At 49.1% G+C, this 15,686-nt stretch overlaps 4 protein-coding genes across 4 annotated transcripts; 2 read left to right on the plus strand and 2 right to left on the minus strand.

The window, feature by feature from the left end:
* Positions 1–2,642: 2,642 nt before the first annotated feature.
* Positions 2,643–7,138, minus strand: CI109_106039 (uncharacterized protein; the record flags this gene model as incomplete). Its single annotated transcript, XM_032005068.1, has 21 exons — positions 2,643–2,711; positions 2,780–2,817; positions 2,871–2,947; positions 3,028–3,185; positions 3,248–3,300; positions 3,358–3,453; positions 3,527–3,604; positions 3,667–3,726; positions 3,781–3,858; positions 3,919–3,988; positions 4,040–4,065; positions 4,124–4,218; positions 4,281–4,340; positions 4,425–4,580; positions 4,666–4,872; positions 4,935–5,015; positions 5,096–5,393; positions 5,453–6,305; positions 6,374–6,551; positions 6,613–6,718; positions 6,790–7,138. 21 exons carry the CDS (start codon positions 7,136–7,138, stop codon positions 2,643–2,645), a joined length of 3,186 nt encoding a protein of 1,061 aa, XP_031860580.1.
* A 503-nt stretch (positions 7,139–7,641) lies between these two features.
* Positions 7,642–10,225, minus strand: CI109_106040 (uncharacterized protein; the record flags this gene model as incomplete). Its single annotated transcript, XM_032005067.2, has 5 exons — positions 7,642–8,583; positions 8,643–9,093; positions 9,153–9,393; positions 9,455–9,636; positions 10,173–10,225. The coding sequence occupies 5 exons, from the start codon at positions 10,223–10,225 to the stop codon at positions 7,642–7,644; spliced, it is 1,869 nt and encodes a 622-aa protein (XP_031860579.2).
* Positions 10,226–10,840: 615 nt separating this feature from the next.
* Positions 10,841–12,801, plus strand: CI109_106041 (uncharacterized protein; the record flags this gene model as incomplete). The annotated part of the gene is made up of 10 exons (XM_032005066.1): positions 10,841–10,891; positions 10,951–11,013; positions 11,084–11,284; positions 11,340–11,529; positions 11,596–11,948; positions 12,007–12,026; positions 12,090–12,211; positions 12,268–12,398; positions 12,462–12,590; positions 12,661–12,801. The coding sequence occupies 10 exons, from the start codon at positions 10,841–10,843 to the stop codon at positions 12,799–12,801; spliced, it is 1,401 nt and encodes a 466-aa protein (XP_031860578.1).
* A 1,040-nt stretch (positions 12,802–13,841) lies between these two features.
* CI109_106042 (uncharacterized protein) lies at positions 13,842–14,226 on the plus strand (the record flags this gene model as incomplete). Its single annotated transcript, XM_032005065.1, has 3 exons — positions 13,842–14,006; positions 14,085–14,101; positions 14,184–14,226. 3 exons carry the CDS (start codon positions 13,842–13,844, stop codon positions 14,224–14,226), a joined length of 225 nt encoding a protein of 74 aa, XP_031860577.1.
* Positions 14,227–15,686: the final 1,460 nt, after the last annotated feature.

Raw genomic sequence — 15,686 nt, forward strand, 5'->3', positions numbered from 1 at the left:
AATCATTTTTACTATGGTAGTCTTATATACATATGAGGGTGGCTCAATCATACCTGAATGACGTATCTCCATGTATGCAACAGGGTGGCTTGATCCTTTCAATAAGGGGTGGAGCTACTGTTTGAAATGGTAATTCCCTTGATAAGAAAGGGGTGGTGAGGAAGACAAGCAAGGGGTGGAGCTACTGTTTGAAATGGTAATTCCCTTGATAAGAAAGGGGTGGTGAGGAAGACAAGCAAGGGGCTCTACTATGTGTTGTACATGAGTGATTGATACACAAGGATGTAGCATTGTGTATCACAGCAAGTGATCCTTTGGGTGAGCTGTGGAGCTTTGCGGTGTAAGGAAGAGACGAGATCATACATGTTGTACAGTGTCTCTTCTACGAGATGTCTGCACTCATAGCATCTGTTGCAATATGCCCAGCTGTGCTGAGGCATTTGGCCAATCCCAATCCTAACAGTTCTGCCTGGAACTTGCTTGTAGGAAATTGTGGGAAATAATGAGAGACTCTCACAAAGGCTACAGACACGGAGGCCAGACACACCTTAACACCAAACCGGGGTGATATCACCAAAGTGTTCAGAGAAAATGACCACGTTTAAGATACTCAGCAAGAATAATGAGCATGGTAAGAATAAGAATCCATTGAGAAGAACCCCAGGGTGAGTTGTGACCTGCAAAAATACCTGTCAGAGTACCCATATCATTGTGCAATAGTGTAGGGAGCAGTCTTGGCAAATTGAACCAAGGGAGACAACAGTCTGTTAATGGTGATCCACAAAGTCAATGTGGATGCGAAGAGTGGCAGCAAGAGCATCCATATGAGGCAAATCATGTGATGTATGTAGCAAAGAGCAATGATCATCAAACAAGATAGCAATAGTGACCATAGAGTAATGTTTGTTATCTCACACACATGTGTTGGGACAGTACACGATGATATTATATGTTTGTGATCTTTGCCAACATAGCAATTCAAGTCAAGCCGCAATAACCCAGTTCATCACCTTGTAGCATATACCTTGTCTCTCCTATACACAAAACCCCGCACATCACCATGTCTGCTATTGGCAGAACAGTTAAGACTACCAAAAGCAAGGAGAGAGATTTCTACATCCACAACATCTGACCAGACCCAGACCACTACCACACTGGGAGTGCGATGGTGAAGGACTAAAATATTCTTCTCAAGCGGTCTTTCCAGGATGTATGTGGCCGGCCCGGGGTTCCTGGGATGAAATGAAAAGTCAAAGTGGTATCTCTGATCTCGATGGGTGTGGCTTCCTTTTCCAAGCTTGCAAGAGACTCCTTGAATGCGGCGAATGTCTCTGGAATGCTGATCGACATTGACTCTGGTGTTGCCTTTGACACATCGACTCCCAGGACATCTTTGGTAATTTCCTTTTCTGTGACATCCTTGTCTTCAGTGTGACCTGTCAATTGTGGGTGTATGTTACTCCGTATGGTCTCTGGTAGTTCAAAACACCAGTTGTGTGTCTGACCTTGGAGTTGTTTTTTCACATCCTTTGTTTTGATCGGCCACCGTGAGCTCAGAACAGAGGAATGGTTCTTGGCGTCAACACAATCCTCACTGGTGACACTGATAATGCATTGGTCATGTCCTGGAAGATGTGATATTGCGACAGTACTTTTTGGCACTTGAATGTCAAATCCACCTCCCATCGTATGTCGCCTCAGCTGAAGTTGTGCAGCCCCAATGTCATATGAGGTAAATGTGTTGGTGAAAGGCCCAGGCCCAGTGGTGGCGGTGCTGGTAGCAGAGTTAAGCAAAGGAGTAACAGAGGAATTAGACTCGTGGCTGGCCAATGTGGACAGCGAAGTAGTCCTGTGAAGGAGAGATTTCTCAGAAGGACCAGATGACATGGTATAGCCTGTTGTGTGGCGGAAAGACAATCTGATGTTGTGACAACAGGAAGTTTGCGGCAAGGAAGGAAGGTTGTTTGGGAGAGTGAGGACAGGTATGAATGTGATTGGGTGTGGGTGTGGGTGTGGGTGTGGGTGTGGGTGTGGGTGTGGGTGTGGGTGTGGGTTTGGGTGTGGGTGTGGGTGTGGGTGTGGGTGTGGGTGTGGGTGTGGGTGTGGGTGTGGGTGTGGGTGTGGGTGTAGGTGTGAGACTAGACTAGGAGTGTAGGTCTATCTGCTGTATTGTATATGAACAACAGCCGGCTAGTTGGTGTGGGGTTTGTGAAAGATCGTGGAAGAGGTGATTGATATAGACGTGAAGTAATGAAGAGCAAGCTGCGGGGGGGATAGCAATCCCTTCTTATATACACGATTTGACAACTCGAAGCCCGACTGACTATCATGGCCGTGACCACCCTTTCATCTCCTTACCATATCGACGTCAGTCTTTCCAAGTTCAGACCCTTGTAACGAGTTATTATTCTGTCTTCATGAAGGGAAGTGTAAGAACGAAACGTGTATGATCGTGTTGCTCCCTTTCTCGGCCTGTACGAACAAAGCATGACATAGCGCCACATCAACGTGGTAACAATACGGTTCCATTACGATGCAATGCATGCCTTTCTTTTCGTTGATATACACACAATAGAATACAAAGTACAGGTTACGTATGACCTACCTTCCGCCTTTCTATATTGCTAAGGTAGCGACAGGTATCATGACATGTCGAAGCCTGCGCCTGATGTGATGGCTTGGAGCAGCTTGGTTCGCAGTGCAGATTCGGTCTAAAGGCATGATTATGTTAGTATCGAAAACACTGCATTCCTCATCGGGGTTGAGATGCAGGACTCACGGTATAGCCCGGTAATTTAAGCAGATTGAAGCAAGCCGCTTTATATTTTACGTCAGTTGTGGTCTTCCAGTCTTGAAAGTTGAGAGCTCACAAGCTGAAGGTAATCTCTCAACGTCGCCACCGTTGAACTTGACAGCAAATTTCGGATTTAGATACGCGAATCCCAGTCTGCGGACCGACAGCTTATCAGTTGGCCATTCTCCACTCTGATCCTAACCATCGAGATGGGGTAGAGGTACCACACTCACAATGGCGGCCTGGAACAACTGGTCACAAAGCGCAACAACGCTCTGCGTTCTTCCTGGCTGAAACCTTTGACGACCTTCCAGAACAACCTGGGCGTGACATCGTTAGGGAACCCGTTGACATCGCAGTGCGCGCGAAGGTCGTCCATATCGATCGGAGTCTGAAAAGGCCATACAGTGTCAGTCGCGCGTACTCTGAACATGTGCATAATGTGAAACTGACCTCTTCGCCTCCAATCAGTTGCTGAAGTTCTTGCTGATCGAACATTCGAAGCCCTGCATGACAACATATCAGCACAGCTAGGAGAGCATTTTTCGTGATCGCTGACTTACATTTCGCATCCACGAGATCTGATAACCCGTTGAAGAAAGCCCGACTCTGTGCTGCAATCTGCTTGTCAAGCTTGTACTTGCAAACGAGTTGTATATCTGGTACAAGTCAGGATCAGCAAAATAATCAGAGGGAAAGAACGAAACAGTGTGATTCCTCCGGATCACTCACATTCATGTCGGTTCTCTGCTGTCACTGCAATCTCAGATCCACCGGGGACGAGATCAACCGACTCGCGAACACCAAAGTCTGCCATAAAAATTCAAGATCAGCATCCCAATTAGATCCGAAAGATTGGGGGCAAGCCTCACTATCCTCTGTGATCGCAAAGTTCAACGCGAGCTCTTCAGGTTTTGAGTAATTCTTCAAGACTGCTCGATAATTACCTGCCTTAGCACTAGTGGCTGACAGGTAGTCCTACGTACTGGTAAGTCCCTTGTACAACTCCTTGTCCAGCGAGTTTAAGTCATCAAGGTATGACTGTCTGCCCAGCCATTTCGCCACTGACCACGTCAAGTGATCAGCAGATGAGTTCCGAACATGAAGATAGCGTCACAACTCACGGAAGAAGTCGGCAAAGGAGACGTCGACTAGAATACCCTCATATATCGCTTTACCGAGTATTTGACCAATCTATAAGGTTCATCAGCAAGTGCACAGCCAGTGGTGCGCGATGTAACTCACGAAACGATACCAATTCAGTTGGTGAGCTATGACAAGGAAGAGAGATGAGTATGCCAGAAGCCATTATATTACAGGTAGACTCACGCTCCGTGGCGTAAGCGTGAGGATTCGGGTACAGCTCATTCTGGTCTGTAGCAAGCCATAGACCTCTATTCGTATCGAATACCTCTTTCGTAAGACTGATATTCCGAAAAAGATAAGCTGTTGTCGGCCACCGCTTGTACTGCGAAGTAGGACTCACCTCGTCAAGAACTCCTTGAATAGTCCACCACCGTCGATACCCGCCTCCGTTAGTCCATACCTGCGTAGATGCAAAGAACATCAGCAAGATATCCTCAATGCCGACGGTAGCCCGAACAGTATTGAGACAGGTTATGACACTCACTGGTCGACGAAGATGATCTCCACTCTGCCTTTCAATGAGGGTCCGAGCTCTCCCAATTCATCGAATCCATCTTCGGAAATATGATTCCTTCTGATTTTCGCATGATTTCTAAGTCGCCTTCCATGATAATCTATACCCAGTCGAGCCTTGTCGGTCCTGGTAAGCAGAAGTTATGAGATCAGCTCATGCTCAATAGAACGCTTGTGACATCCAACCGAGGGATAAGCAATTTGACACTCACTCGATGAAGGACCGGAACACCTGTAACCTCGTCTGGAACGGAACAGCCATTGGCAAGTTGTTCAGTAGACCGAGCCGAGGTGAGATGTATGCCAATTGACGCTTTGTGAATCGTTGACGAGCTCTGGCCCAACGTGGTAACTGAGCAGACTGCGCAGCCATGTCCACATCTTGGTCGTTTCCACCGGACAACTCGGCGTCTTCATACCTGTACATGGAAGGCACGTCAGTTCCTTCGGACAAGACTGGGTGACACCTTGTTCTACTTACACGGCGGACTCGACGAATCCTTGCATGTCGATCTGAGACTTCATGACCCAGAAGTCAGGATCCGCGAATTGACGTCGAGCACTACGGACCACAATCAGCATTGTAATCTCCCACAATGCGCAACACCGCCTTGATGTAAAATTAGGAAGGATATAACTCACTTGCGCTCGACGACTCGGGTCACTCCTCTGGTGAACAAGCCTCTGATTTCCTCGGTCCCCATCTTCGCACTCTTCGAGCTCTGCGCATCGAAGGACGGTATGGCATTCCCATGACTTGAGCCAGAGACGCCGTTCATGTAACCCCAGAATGCTAAATCGCGCCATATAGATGCAAGCTCGAGTATTTCGTCGGTGTTAAATGCGTTGGTTGATGGCGAAAAGAACTCGTCATCGGGTGTGAGTAGTAGATAGTGACAGTAGATGTGTGTGAGGAGGAGCAGGCAAGGAGTTAAAGGGTCTTCCAAGTCACCATCAGTAAGGGCATGGTCGATGATCAAGCGCAATGATCCAACTCACTATCGTTGAATGTGTCCCAGGCACTTCTGTCGGAGCTATTACTCCACTTGCCTCTGACACCCTCTCTCCAGACTCGCTTCATCAACGCTCTCCCCTTCTCTCCTTCTCCAAGACTATCCAGCACACCTTCCCACCTCGGAGATCCCCTAAAAGCACTCAAAAGTCCGACCGCAAAGCCAGCGAAGTCGACAAGCAAAGAAGGTGGAGCTCGTGCTGATGGAGAGATGATGTTGCTGAGCAAAGTCGAGATGTGGGCGGGAGTAGCGAAGATTGTCAACTTGGATCGAATCGATTGAGGTAAAGGTGATCGTCTCGGTCGAGAAGAACGCGTTGAAGGTACCGCCACGCTCTTGTCTACGTCCATGGTGTCGTCGTCTTCGTCCTCACTGTCAATCTGAGCAGCTAGACGAAGATCGTCATCGTCATCGTCCTCCATAAGACCATCAACCCATCTTCCCCAACCCTCTTTTACTCCGCTCAGAACTTTCCCTACCACACCCATCCAGACAGCCACACCATTAACACCATGTCGCGCTAGCATCTGTCCTGTGATACCGAACGTTGCTAGGTTCGCCAAGAAATACGTCTTGCCGATTTCCGAGGACATCTTGCCTTGCATGAGTATGGATGGGTCCGCAGCGGCCACGGGTAAGAGTAGCGTGAACAGGTTGAGGTGTGTTGAAAGGTGAGTAAGAGCTGGGATGGGGAGAGATGATGGTAGTGAGGGAACAGCGAGAAGGTGGTTGATCAAGGGTGGAACCATCGGCGATTCCGGGGTAGGAGCGACGAGAGAGAATGGAGCAGTGAGAAGTCGTGTGACAGGTAATAGCGATGGATGCTTCTTCTTGGGTAACTACCGTGCAAACGCGGTTGTCTCAGTACTGACTCGCAAGAGGTCTTTGCCACCCGATCCACACTCACGCCGGTAGCAACTAGCTTCTCCAAAACGATGACCAGCTTTTCCACCCATCCCTTCTCCTCCATACTCTTCACTAGTAACCCCTTGACAGAAGCTTGTCCATCACCTGACAATGAAATGTACGATCTCGGATCGAATATCGTCTCGAGACCGGATAGCAAAGACGGGGCATTTGGTGACCTGTTAGACAGTGATCTAGCATTAGTCCTCTGCAAGATCGCTCTTTGCCATAAGCACCCACGTTGGATTCCTCACTAAGAGGTCCAAGATCTTGCCGCTCAAGATGGTCAATATCGTTACCCAATCTTGGTCTCTCTGCAAAGGTTCGACAAAACCAATCATCGAACCTATACGATTGATCAGCATGAACTTCGCTACAATCCAACTTCAATGAGAAGTTGAAACCTGGCTAGCTCACCATTCTGCTTCGATGCTAACGCACACCAGCTCGCCACCACGCTCTCTATTCTTCTCACATACTCTGCATCACCACCCCCTCGCAGAAGAACGACCAACCCTTTCCCACCTTCTTCCACCCCTACTCCTCCCTCTAGGTGCAAAAGCAGCTTCTCCCTCACGTCCCTTGCGACCTTCCTCCCTCTCCAGACTTTTTGTATTCTCAACGCTGCATGTTCTTGTTTTCGTCGTTCTTCTCTTGCTTGTCTTTCAGCTCTGACTGAGCTTAGTAATGCCGCTGAGGAGGAGGATGAGGAGGTGGAGAGGTTGATGTCGTTATATCTCGTATTGTCGAATGGTGGATCGTCCATCGTTCAGTCAGCCAATCGACAGAACCCAGGTTTATCGTTTTGCTTTTCGATCCACCTCAGACCGATTGTTAGGTGATGTATGATGAACAACAAGATAGCTCAACTGCACTGAACGGTGACGAAGTGGTCATAGCCGAAGGGCCCACAACAGATCTGCCCACGTCATCACTTATCAACAACCACCGTCGCAGAATCTCACCGCGTGCAACATTTTCGCTGACTTGTTCCGAGGCTTCGAGCTCCATGAAGAGTGTCATATTTCTTATTTCATTGCATATCGTCGTCTACCTCAATCATATTGTATCTACTACGCCAAATCGAGACAAAGAGGATAAACAGAAACCAAAGAAGGTGATGGTGTAGTGGATGTACACATGCGAGCGGTGTGAGTGTGTCATGTTGTTGTTGCTTTTGATAAAGAATGTTATAATGTATGTGGAGAAAGAATGGAAAGAAATACGCTTGACCCTAGGAATATATATACGAAACCCTTCTACACAATCTTATGCCTTCTCGCCGATGAACTCCGCAACCTCCCCGTCCGCATCCGCTCGCGTGACCTTGTCCAAAGTGTGAACACGGTTCAAGAGTCCGGGACGGATCTCGGGCACCGTTCGAACAATTCGGTACCTCTCACTAGGGGGCACAGACAAAGTGAATTTGTCTGCACGTTGCGCCTGTGGTTGACCGAAAGGTGCCGCAGGTTTAGGTCCCTGTGAGTTGAGCTGTGTTTGGTCGAGGAGGAAGTCGTCCTGGTCAGGCAAAGAAGCAACGTCGACCGAAGAAGCAGATGCAGACGAAACAGGGGAGTTGGTGACAGAGGAAGCAGCAGACTCGGCTGGTCGTCGCTTGAGGGACTCGACCTCCATACCACCATCGATGATACCCACACGCATCATAGCAAGAAGGTTATGAGCAGCGTTGGAGTGATCGTAAACACCACCGAAGAAAGCCGTTGTCGCATCGGTACCGATAGCTCGCTTGATCAAGTGAGCACCACCGGGGTGGTCTTCAGCGAAGGAAGAACAGTCGTGGATGAAACCGTGGATAGCGACGAGGGATCTCTCCTTGGCTTCCGCCTTGAAGTCGTCCCAGCTGATGACCGGAAGCTCGGAACTCGATTTGGGCCACTTGAGCTTCTCGCTTTGCTCTTGTAGTTCTTGGAGCTTCATGGTGTACTGTCCCTTCTTGATCTCGTTGTCGGGGAAACGCTTGAGGTGAGTAGCGGCACCGATAGAGTGCATGATTGAGATGAACCATTTGGTGGGGTCGTATTGATGCCACTTGACGGCATTTCGGAAGTCCTGAGGGAACTGGTGGTGGAAGTTGTGGTAGCCTTCACCGACAGTGCAAAGTGCGGTGATGAAGTGGTCTCGAGGAGTGTGCTTGTTGTCGAAAGGTTGCTCTCCGAGCCAATGGGCGAGCGAGTTGACGCAGAAAGTGGACTGATCAGGCAAAGGGGGTCAGCTAATATACACGATTGGCTAACAAGACGCTAACTTACGTGATGGACGAAACACAATCTAGCGGCACCAGCGAAGAAGAATCCACCCCTCCAGTCACCCCAACCGAGTCCAGCGACAACAGTAGGAACGATCCAACCCATCAAGAAGATGAGGGAGAGGTAGTTGACGTGTTGCCATCGGACGACCTTGTTCCTGGTAAGATCCGAGATATCGGCAACACCGATCTTGCCTCGAGGCTTGATGATCATCCATCCGACGTGAGAGTGCCAGAAACCCTCGTGGGCGGAGTAAGGGTCGAGCTTGGTGTCGGTGTATCGGTGATGAGCTCGGTGTCCTCGAGACCACCATTTGATGGAGCCCTCGACGGCACCGGCACCAGCAAGAGCGAGGAAGTACTGAAGGGGAGCGTTCGCGTTGTAAGATCGGTGAGCCCATAATCGGTGGTAACCAGCGGTGATACCGAGACCGGTGATGAAGTAGTAGATCACACTGATGAGAGCAGAAAGTCAGCAAAAACTCTCAAAACATGTTGAGAATGCGCCACTCACCTCCAGATCGCAGTCTTGGTGTTCCAGTCAGTGGTACAGATACCGTAGATGGCAAGCGAAGGGGTGACAGTAAGAACAAGGAAAGAGATCCACTGGATGTTCTGAAGGAGGTTTTTCCAGGTAACGGGAGGAAGGTATTTTTGGTTGGCGATAGTGTAGCTGACATAGTTGTCAGGGATCTTGCTATCTGAGGGGACGTCGGTGGGTTTGATGGATGACACGCCAACAGCAGCGTCGAGACCTATAATGAGACCTGGTCAGCTCAATTTTCTGGATCAATATGCGAAGGAAGCACTACTCACCTGTAGCCTTGTCGCTCTTCTGAGGTAGTGGCGAATATGCTGCGTCAAGTTTGTCGACGGGGGACGGTCGTCGTTGGTTGAGCTCCTGAGCAGGAGTCGCAACTGCGCTCGACATGGCGAGTGGTGATGACAAGAGTGAGTGGCGAGCGGGATGTAAGAATACTCTCAGCGAAGAAGATCGACTGGGAGAGGAGTTAGTGAATGAGTGATGTGCAGTCTATCGAAAGACTCTACACGGGTTGTAACGTTTTTAGGTGATAGTGAGAAAGGAGAAATGAGACGAAAGAAGGAAAAGGGAGGGAAATTGAGAGGGGATGAGAGAATGCAATCTATATATGCAGCAGACTGCGAGTAAAGTAGTATGACATGTCACCTTGCTATTATATTCTCCACTCGAGCTCCATTGCTCCCATTGTAGCACCAGCACTTCACTCTCCACTGGAAATTCCAATCCACGATTGATCCACGACGAAAGACCAGCAATTCTTTGGGGAGTGACGCCACGTGGCAAGTGTATCATCAATCCCTGAGTCACACTTTACCCTTTCTATTCGGTATTCATCGGAATCAGCCTTGCATGGTGCGCGCGTAACAATATGTGATGATCGTCGATGATGATGACGGGTGATGGGAGTGCATACATACATACATACAGTACATACGTGAATGATGATGCCTGAAAATGGCACAGCATACATCCCTGCAATACGATACTCACCCAAGCACATGAGCGTCATGTATGAGAAGATTCTCCGCTCTTCTCGCAGGCATGATTCGTCACAGTATTCGTGTGAACTAGGCGGTGGAATCCGCTTGGGTCGTAGAGTGATCCTACTTGGCCAGAGGAGACAACAAGGATGACGAATCGTAGAGTTTCCATTCCCAGCCCTGGTGAATCCAAAGTAATGCGGCGTGTGTCAATAAGAGTCTATCGTTCCACAATCCCACTCCCCAAATGATGAGATTGCGTCAATCCGATTACACCCGCATAAGGATGCATGTGGACCAATATTGGAACTGGGAAGAAAGCGGGTCGCCACCATTCTCCTGATATATATACTCCGTGGTCTGGAATCGGGAAATGCGTTGGAATCAAAATCCACTGAGCCAGCGGCGTCTTTTCAGGGCAATGGTAGCACAAAGTGGAGATAACAATTTTGGTGGGGATAAAGTGCTTCAGTGGGACATTTACTCTATTTGTGTTGTCCACTTTGACCGGTAATCGAGATCAGATGTCCAACCGGTTCTCGTGCCTCCATCCTGCTCACTGACGGCGATGTTGTTCGTTCGTATTGACCAAGTCTCGCCTTTGTTGTAAGAGAGGTGCTTCGAACTGGTCGCACTCTTATCGCACTCTTATCGCAATATCAGGGAAGAGCAAGTACGATGTCCGATCATCCAGCACTTCGGTATATCTCAAAAGGAGCTTGGGGACTAGTGAGCTTGACTACTTGACTGTCTATGCGTATCTTTTCCTGATATTGGGTTCGATCTAGGTTGAGCCCCTCGTCTCGCCTCGAGCTAAAGACTTGCTTGCGAAGCTGGTCGACTTCTTGGAGGTGAGAGATGAATTGTGCTCCCTAGTAGAGCCTCGTTGCCTCGGCGGCAATGTTGACAACCTTACTGTAGAACGATGTCATCCCGGCCGAAGCTCTCTTCCACGCTCAAATACCGACTCATCCGCCAGAAGCGAGATGGGCTTCAGTCCCTACTGTATTGGAGACATTGAAAGATCGTGCAAAGGAGCTTGGACTATGGAATTTGTGGTTGAGCGGCGGTGATTTCCAAGGTATGGCAGGTGGTCAAGGCGGTGGTCTCACAAACCTCGAGGTGAGCTGCGCTTCCTCTTTGCGACTGACAGGTAGAAGCTGACTTTGTGAGATAGTACGCTTTGATGGCGGAGATCATGGGTCATTCTGCCATCCTCGCGCCTCAAGCAACCAACTGCTCTGCGCCGGACACGGGAAACATGGAAGTCCTGGCGCGGTTCGGCACCCAGGCGCAGAAGGAGAAGTATCTTGTTCCGCTCCTGAAGGGTGAAATACGAAGTAGTTTCTCGATGACTGAGTTCGGAGGTCAGTGATGGTTCCACGACCTCTGGTTGTCGTTGTTGGGTCTGGCAACTGACACTATTGTACCAGTTGCCTCCTCGGACGCAACAAACCTTCGAAATACTACCGCTGTCCTTGATGCCGCCAAGAAGACTGTCTCCCTGACAGGTCACAAGTGGTGGATCACGGGTGCAGGTGATCCTCGAAACAAGGTCCACATCGTATTAGCCGTCACAGATCCGGAGAACCCTTCTCCTCATCGACGACATTCACTCGTCCTTGTTGACCCGAAACAGAAGGGCGTCAGAGTGGTCAGACCGTTGACTGTATTTGGGTACGATGATGCTCCAGAGGGACATTGCGAGATGCGTTACGATAATGTTCAGGTGGACGTGGACAGCGGTGTGGTGGGAGGGAAAGCGGGACTGGGAAGAGGATTCGAGGTGAGCTTTTGCGTGGTAGGGTTGTCATGGCGTACAGATGCTAAGTTACATTTCACAGATCATTCAGGCTAGGCTGGGGTGAGTTTCAGCTTGACGGCTCTCTACGAGGCAACAAACGGTAAGCCTGACCCACTGGTATAGTCCCGGACGTCTCCACCACTGCATGCGATCCATTGGTATCGCGACTCGTGCGCTCGATATGCTGCTCCAACGGGTGTCAGACCCAGCACGGAAGACTTTCGGCAAGCACTTGCGGGAGCATGGTAAGTCACATTTAGTATTTTGAATGCGGTATCAAACCAACTAAACCTGACCATAGGAACTGTCTTGGCTGATATCGCCCACTCAAGAGCTGAGATCGATCAAGCTCGTTTGCTTGTGCTCGCGGCAGCCAGGCGAGTAGATGTAGCAGGCGCCAAAGGTGCTCTCCAGGATATCGGTATAGCCAAGGTAAGTAGCTCCGGTTGTACTATGGTGTAATCAAGAGCTTACCAATCACGTGGGGCCTGTCAGTTCACGGTCCCAACTATGGCCCTGCGAGTGGTCGACCGAGCTATGCAAGTGTACGGCGCTGAAGGGGTATCCTCTGATACCCATCTGCCTTACTTCTACGCGTCTCTTCGAACGCTGAGATACGCCGATGTAAGCTGGCATTGTGGCTTTCTCGCTTTCATGGGGTCAAACAGCTGATATTATAACGCAACTGTAACAGGGTCCAGACGAAGTGCATATTCAGCAGATTGGGAAACAAGAACTCAAGCGCGTAGAAGAACTACGAAAGCGAACGGATCAGATCAAGGCGAAAAGCGAAAAGCTACTTCGGGAAGGTGGCAAGGAAAGAGCAAAATTGTAGTCTCAAGCTGCTCTTCGTGTTGAAAATAGTATGAACAATGTATGTAACGCTTCCTTCGGAGTGATGTGTCAAGGTTTCAGACAGAGTATCTTCCTGACCGTAGGTGCAAGAGCTCGACTATCATTATCTCACGTCAGCCGCGATTGTGCCGCCACATCGCCGATGTATCACTCGTAATGACATCCTATAGTCTTTACGTTTGGACGATATACTTACCTCATCGTCAACGCACACCGAACAATCCCCTCTTGGACACATCGCGGCATCATCAAGAGTTACAATTGTCAGGACTGGGTGAAAGCTTACCTGCTTCGCACACTTACCAGGAACTTGCTAGTCTGAGACCACTGTTGTGCATCGTGCTTCTCGACTTACGCAACTAGCAGCACTCTGTCTGTTGGTGTCGATTCTGTCTCGGATGTTGTTGGGGAGTAAAAGTGATCTCGTCAGCTGGATATGTGAGGCCAATGACCTGGCACTAATACCAGATGTGATCCAGGTTGCGAACTACAGTGGACGCACTGACCGTGGGTGTGCAAGAAGAAGCCGGAACGCCCAGTAGAAGAGATCCGAACGGTTTGTACAAGGTATCGGGTAGGATCAGCTATGGCAGACAAAGCGTGCTGAAGGACAGGATGTTCAAGGGATTCGATGGTTGTCATCGATGTGGACGACCATATACAATGAGAGGATAAAGTGCTGAGTGGATCGCGGGGACGGGCACACGGACATATACACGCGGACATACACACGACCACGAACGCGAAGGAAGGTACTGAAAACTCAACACACACGAGGCGACCAGTACGAAGTTTCGGTCAACTACCAAGCAAATGCTTCAATCTTTTCGATCGTCAGATATATATCCAAGGCCGCTTCAGAAGTTCGTCTTTCAGACAAGCAAAAGATCGATTCTCACGTCAAGACATTGTACATCTCATCCAATCTCCTCCACCGATCGCATCAACGGATACGAACTACAACGCCTCTGCACAAAACCACCTCTCAAGTATCACTCAACTCACCCCTTGTTCCACAATATGCCAGCGATACGCAAGAGTCAAGCTACTTCTACCTCTTCGACGAACGAAACCACTCCCACCAAAGGTTGGAGCAAGGAACAAAAAGCACAACTGTTCTTTCATGTGGTGAGGAAAGGTGAGACGGATTGGAAGAATGCTGTAGAGGGCAAAACAGGTCAGCAGGTGAGTCAAGCTCCCCCACTTCACGATGCGTTCGCAAAACTGTTCAGGGTTGAGACAAGCTAAACATGTTCACGACAGGCGCAGGAGCAATGGAAGTGAGTCCCTAGAACTTGACATGTTTCTCAATAGAGCTGGGAGGATATGAATGTGGCTGACGTGAGAATCTCCTGACCACAGGAAAACTCTGCTTCCTCACATCATTCGTACTTGCGGATTCTGAACGATTGCTAGATATTCGAAAGAAAGGTTCGATAGAAGGCGTATATACTGAATAAATGCAAGAACCTTGACGAGTTCGTATGCACCTTCGCATACGAACCCTGCATATCGCAAAGCATTCAGCACCTTTCCTCCAGTTATACGTTCTCGCGGTTCCTTACGCGTATGATCGCTGCTTCAGGTAGTCGAAAGGTATGTCATGAGAGACAGTTCCACCATTCAGCACCTTTCCGCTATATGTCCTCATGACATGAAACGCGTTAAGGCGATTCCTTTGAAATGCGAGTCCCTCACCTACGTCACCCGCATCGTTGCAACCTTTCCAATGACTCCGCAATGTAGGGATCAGTATGACCAGAAGCGAAAAGTGTCTCCTTCAGTGAACGCGGGTATAAGTCTCGCTTGGTTACAAAAGGTCGTATCACTGCCTAGCTTCTCATTGTCTTCTTCTCTCTGCATAACAAGAATCAGAGCCAGACAAGAGCCCGCCCACCCAGAGGGCTCATCACAACCCGTTGTATCAGATACTCGTCTCGAAGCAAAATTCACAATGTCGTCAAATATTCCTTCTATCCCATCCTTTTCCTCCGTTCCACCCAATGATCAATTGTTTGACATCGAATCAAGCAATCAAAGATCGCTGACCGCTATGGAAATAGCACTCTACCTGTCTCCGGCAGCCGACTACCAGCCAAGTATCAGCAGACCGGACATCATCCGCAAGCACCATGTCAAGAGATATGGCATCCGTGAAGACTATAGCTACGCAGGTCTTACATTCCAGACTAGATCCAAGGATGGACCAGACCAGTCCTATACAGTCATCACTACTCATGTTCAACCCGTCTTCTTGCCGGGAACATCTGAGGTCGGGTTTGAAAACTTACCCTTGTTGGACAAAGATGGCGCCAAGAGCTCTATACGGTTGAGCAATGAGATGTTCTCATGGGTGTCTTCACCTGACAAGGAAACACAGAGGGTAGTCTTGCTGAAACCAGGATACTCTGCTCGGTTCTTCCAGCAAGGGTCAGACCAAAAATTGACAAGGAACTTCACGAGAAGCACAAAGATCAAACACTTGGAAGCTCAATGGATTGCAGTAGAAGCAGAGTTTGACAAAGCCGAAGGAGGAAGGTTGTCATTGCTTGCACACACTGCTTTCACTGAACCTGTGAGCAAGATCAAGGCCAAGGCTCTGAGAAGCGGCATGATCAACACCAATTGATGTTTCCTGAGAAGTGCCAGAGATATCACAGGTAAATTTGGCGGTGACAACAGGTTTTGGTGACCAAGTCGCACAGGGTAGTAATTTCTCTGTGGTCTGTGTATGATGCATCTTATCCTATGTGAATAGAAATCCCCCCAATCACACCACGGAATGAAAGCTACAAGTCTGCTCAAATCTGTCTGAGACCTTTGACACCATTGCAATAAAGCTGTACATGATGTTCATTTCTGGCT

This window comes from Kwoniella shandongensis, chromosome 11 (genome assembly GCF_008629635.2).
Source record: "Kwoniella shandongensis chromosome 11, complete sequence".
Lineage (NCBI taxonomy): Eukaryota > Fungi > Basidiomycota > Tremellomycetes > Tremellales > Cryptococcaceae > Kwoniella > Kwoniella shandongensis.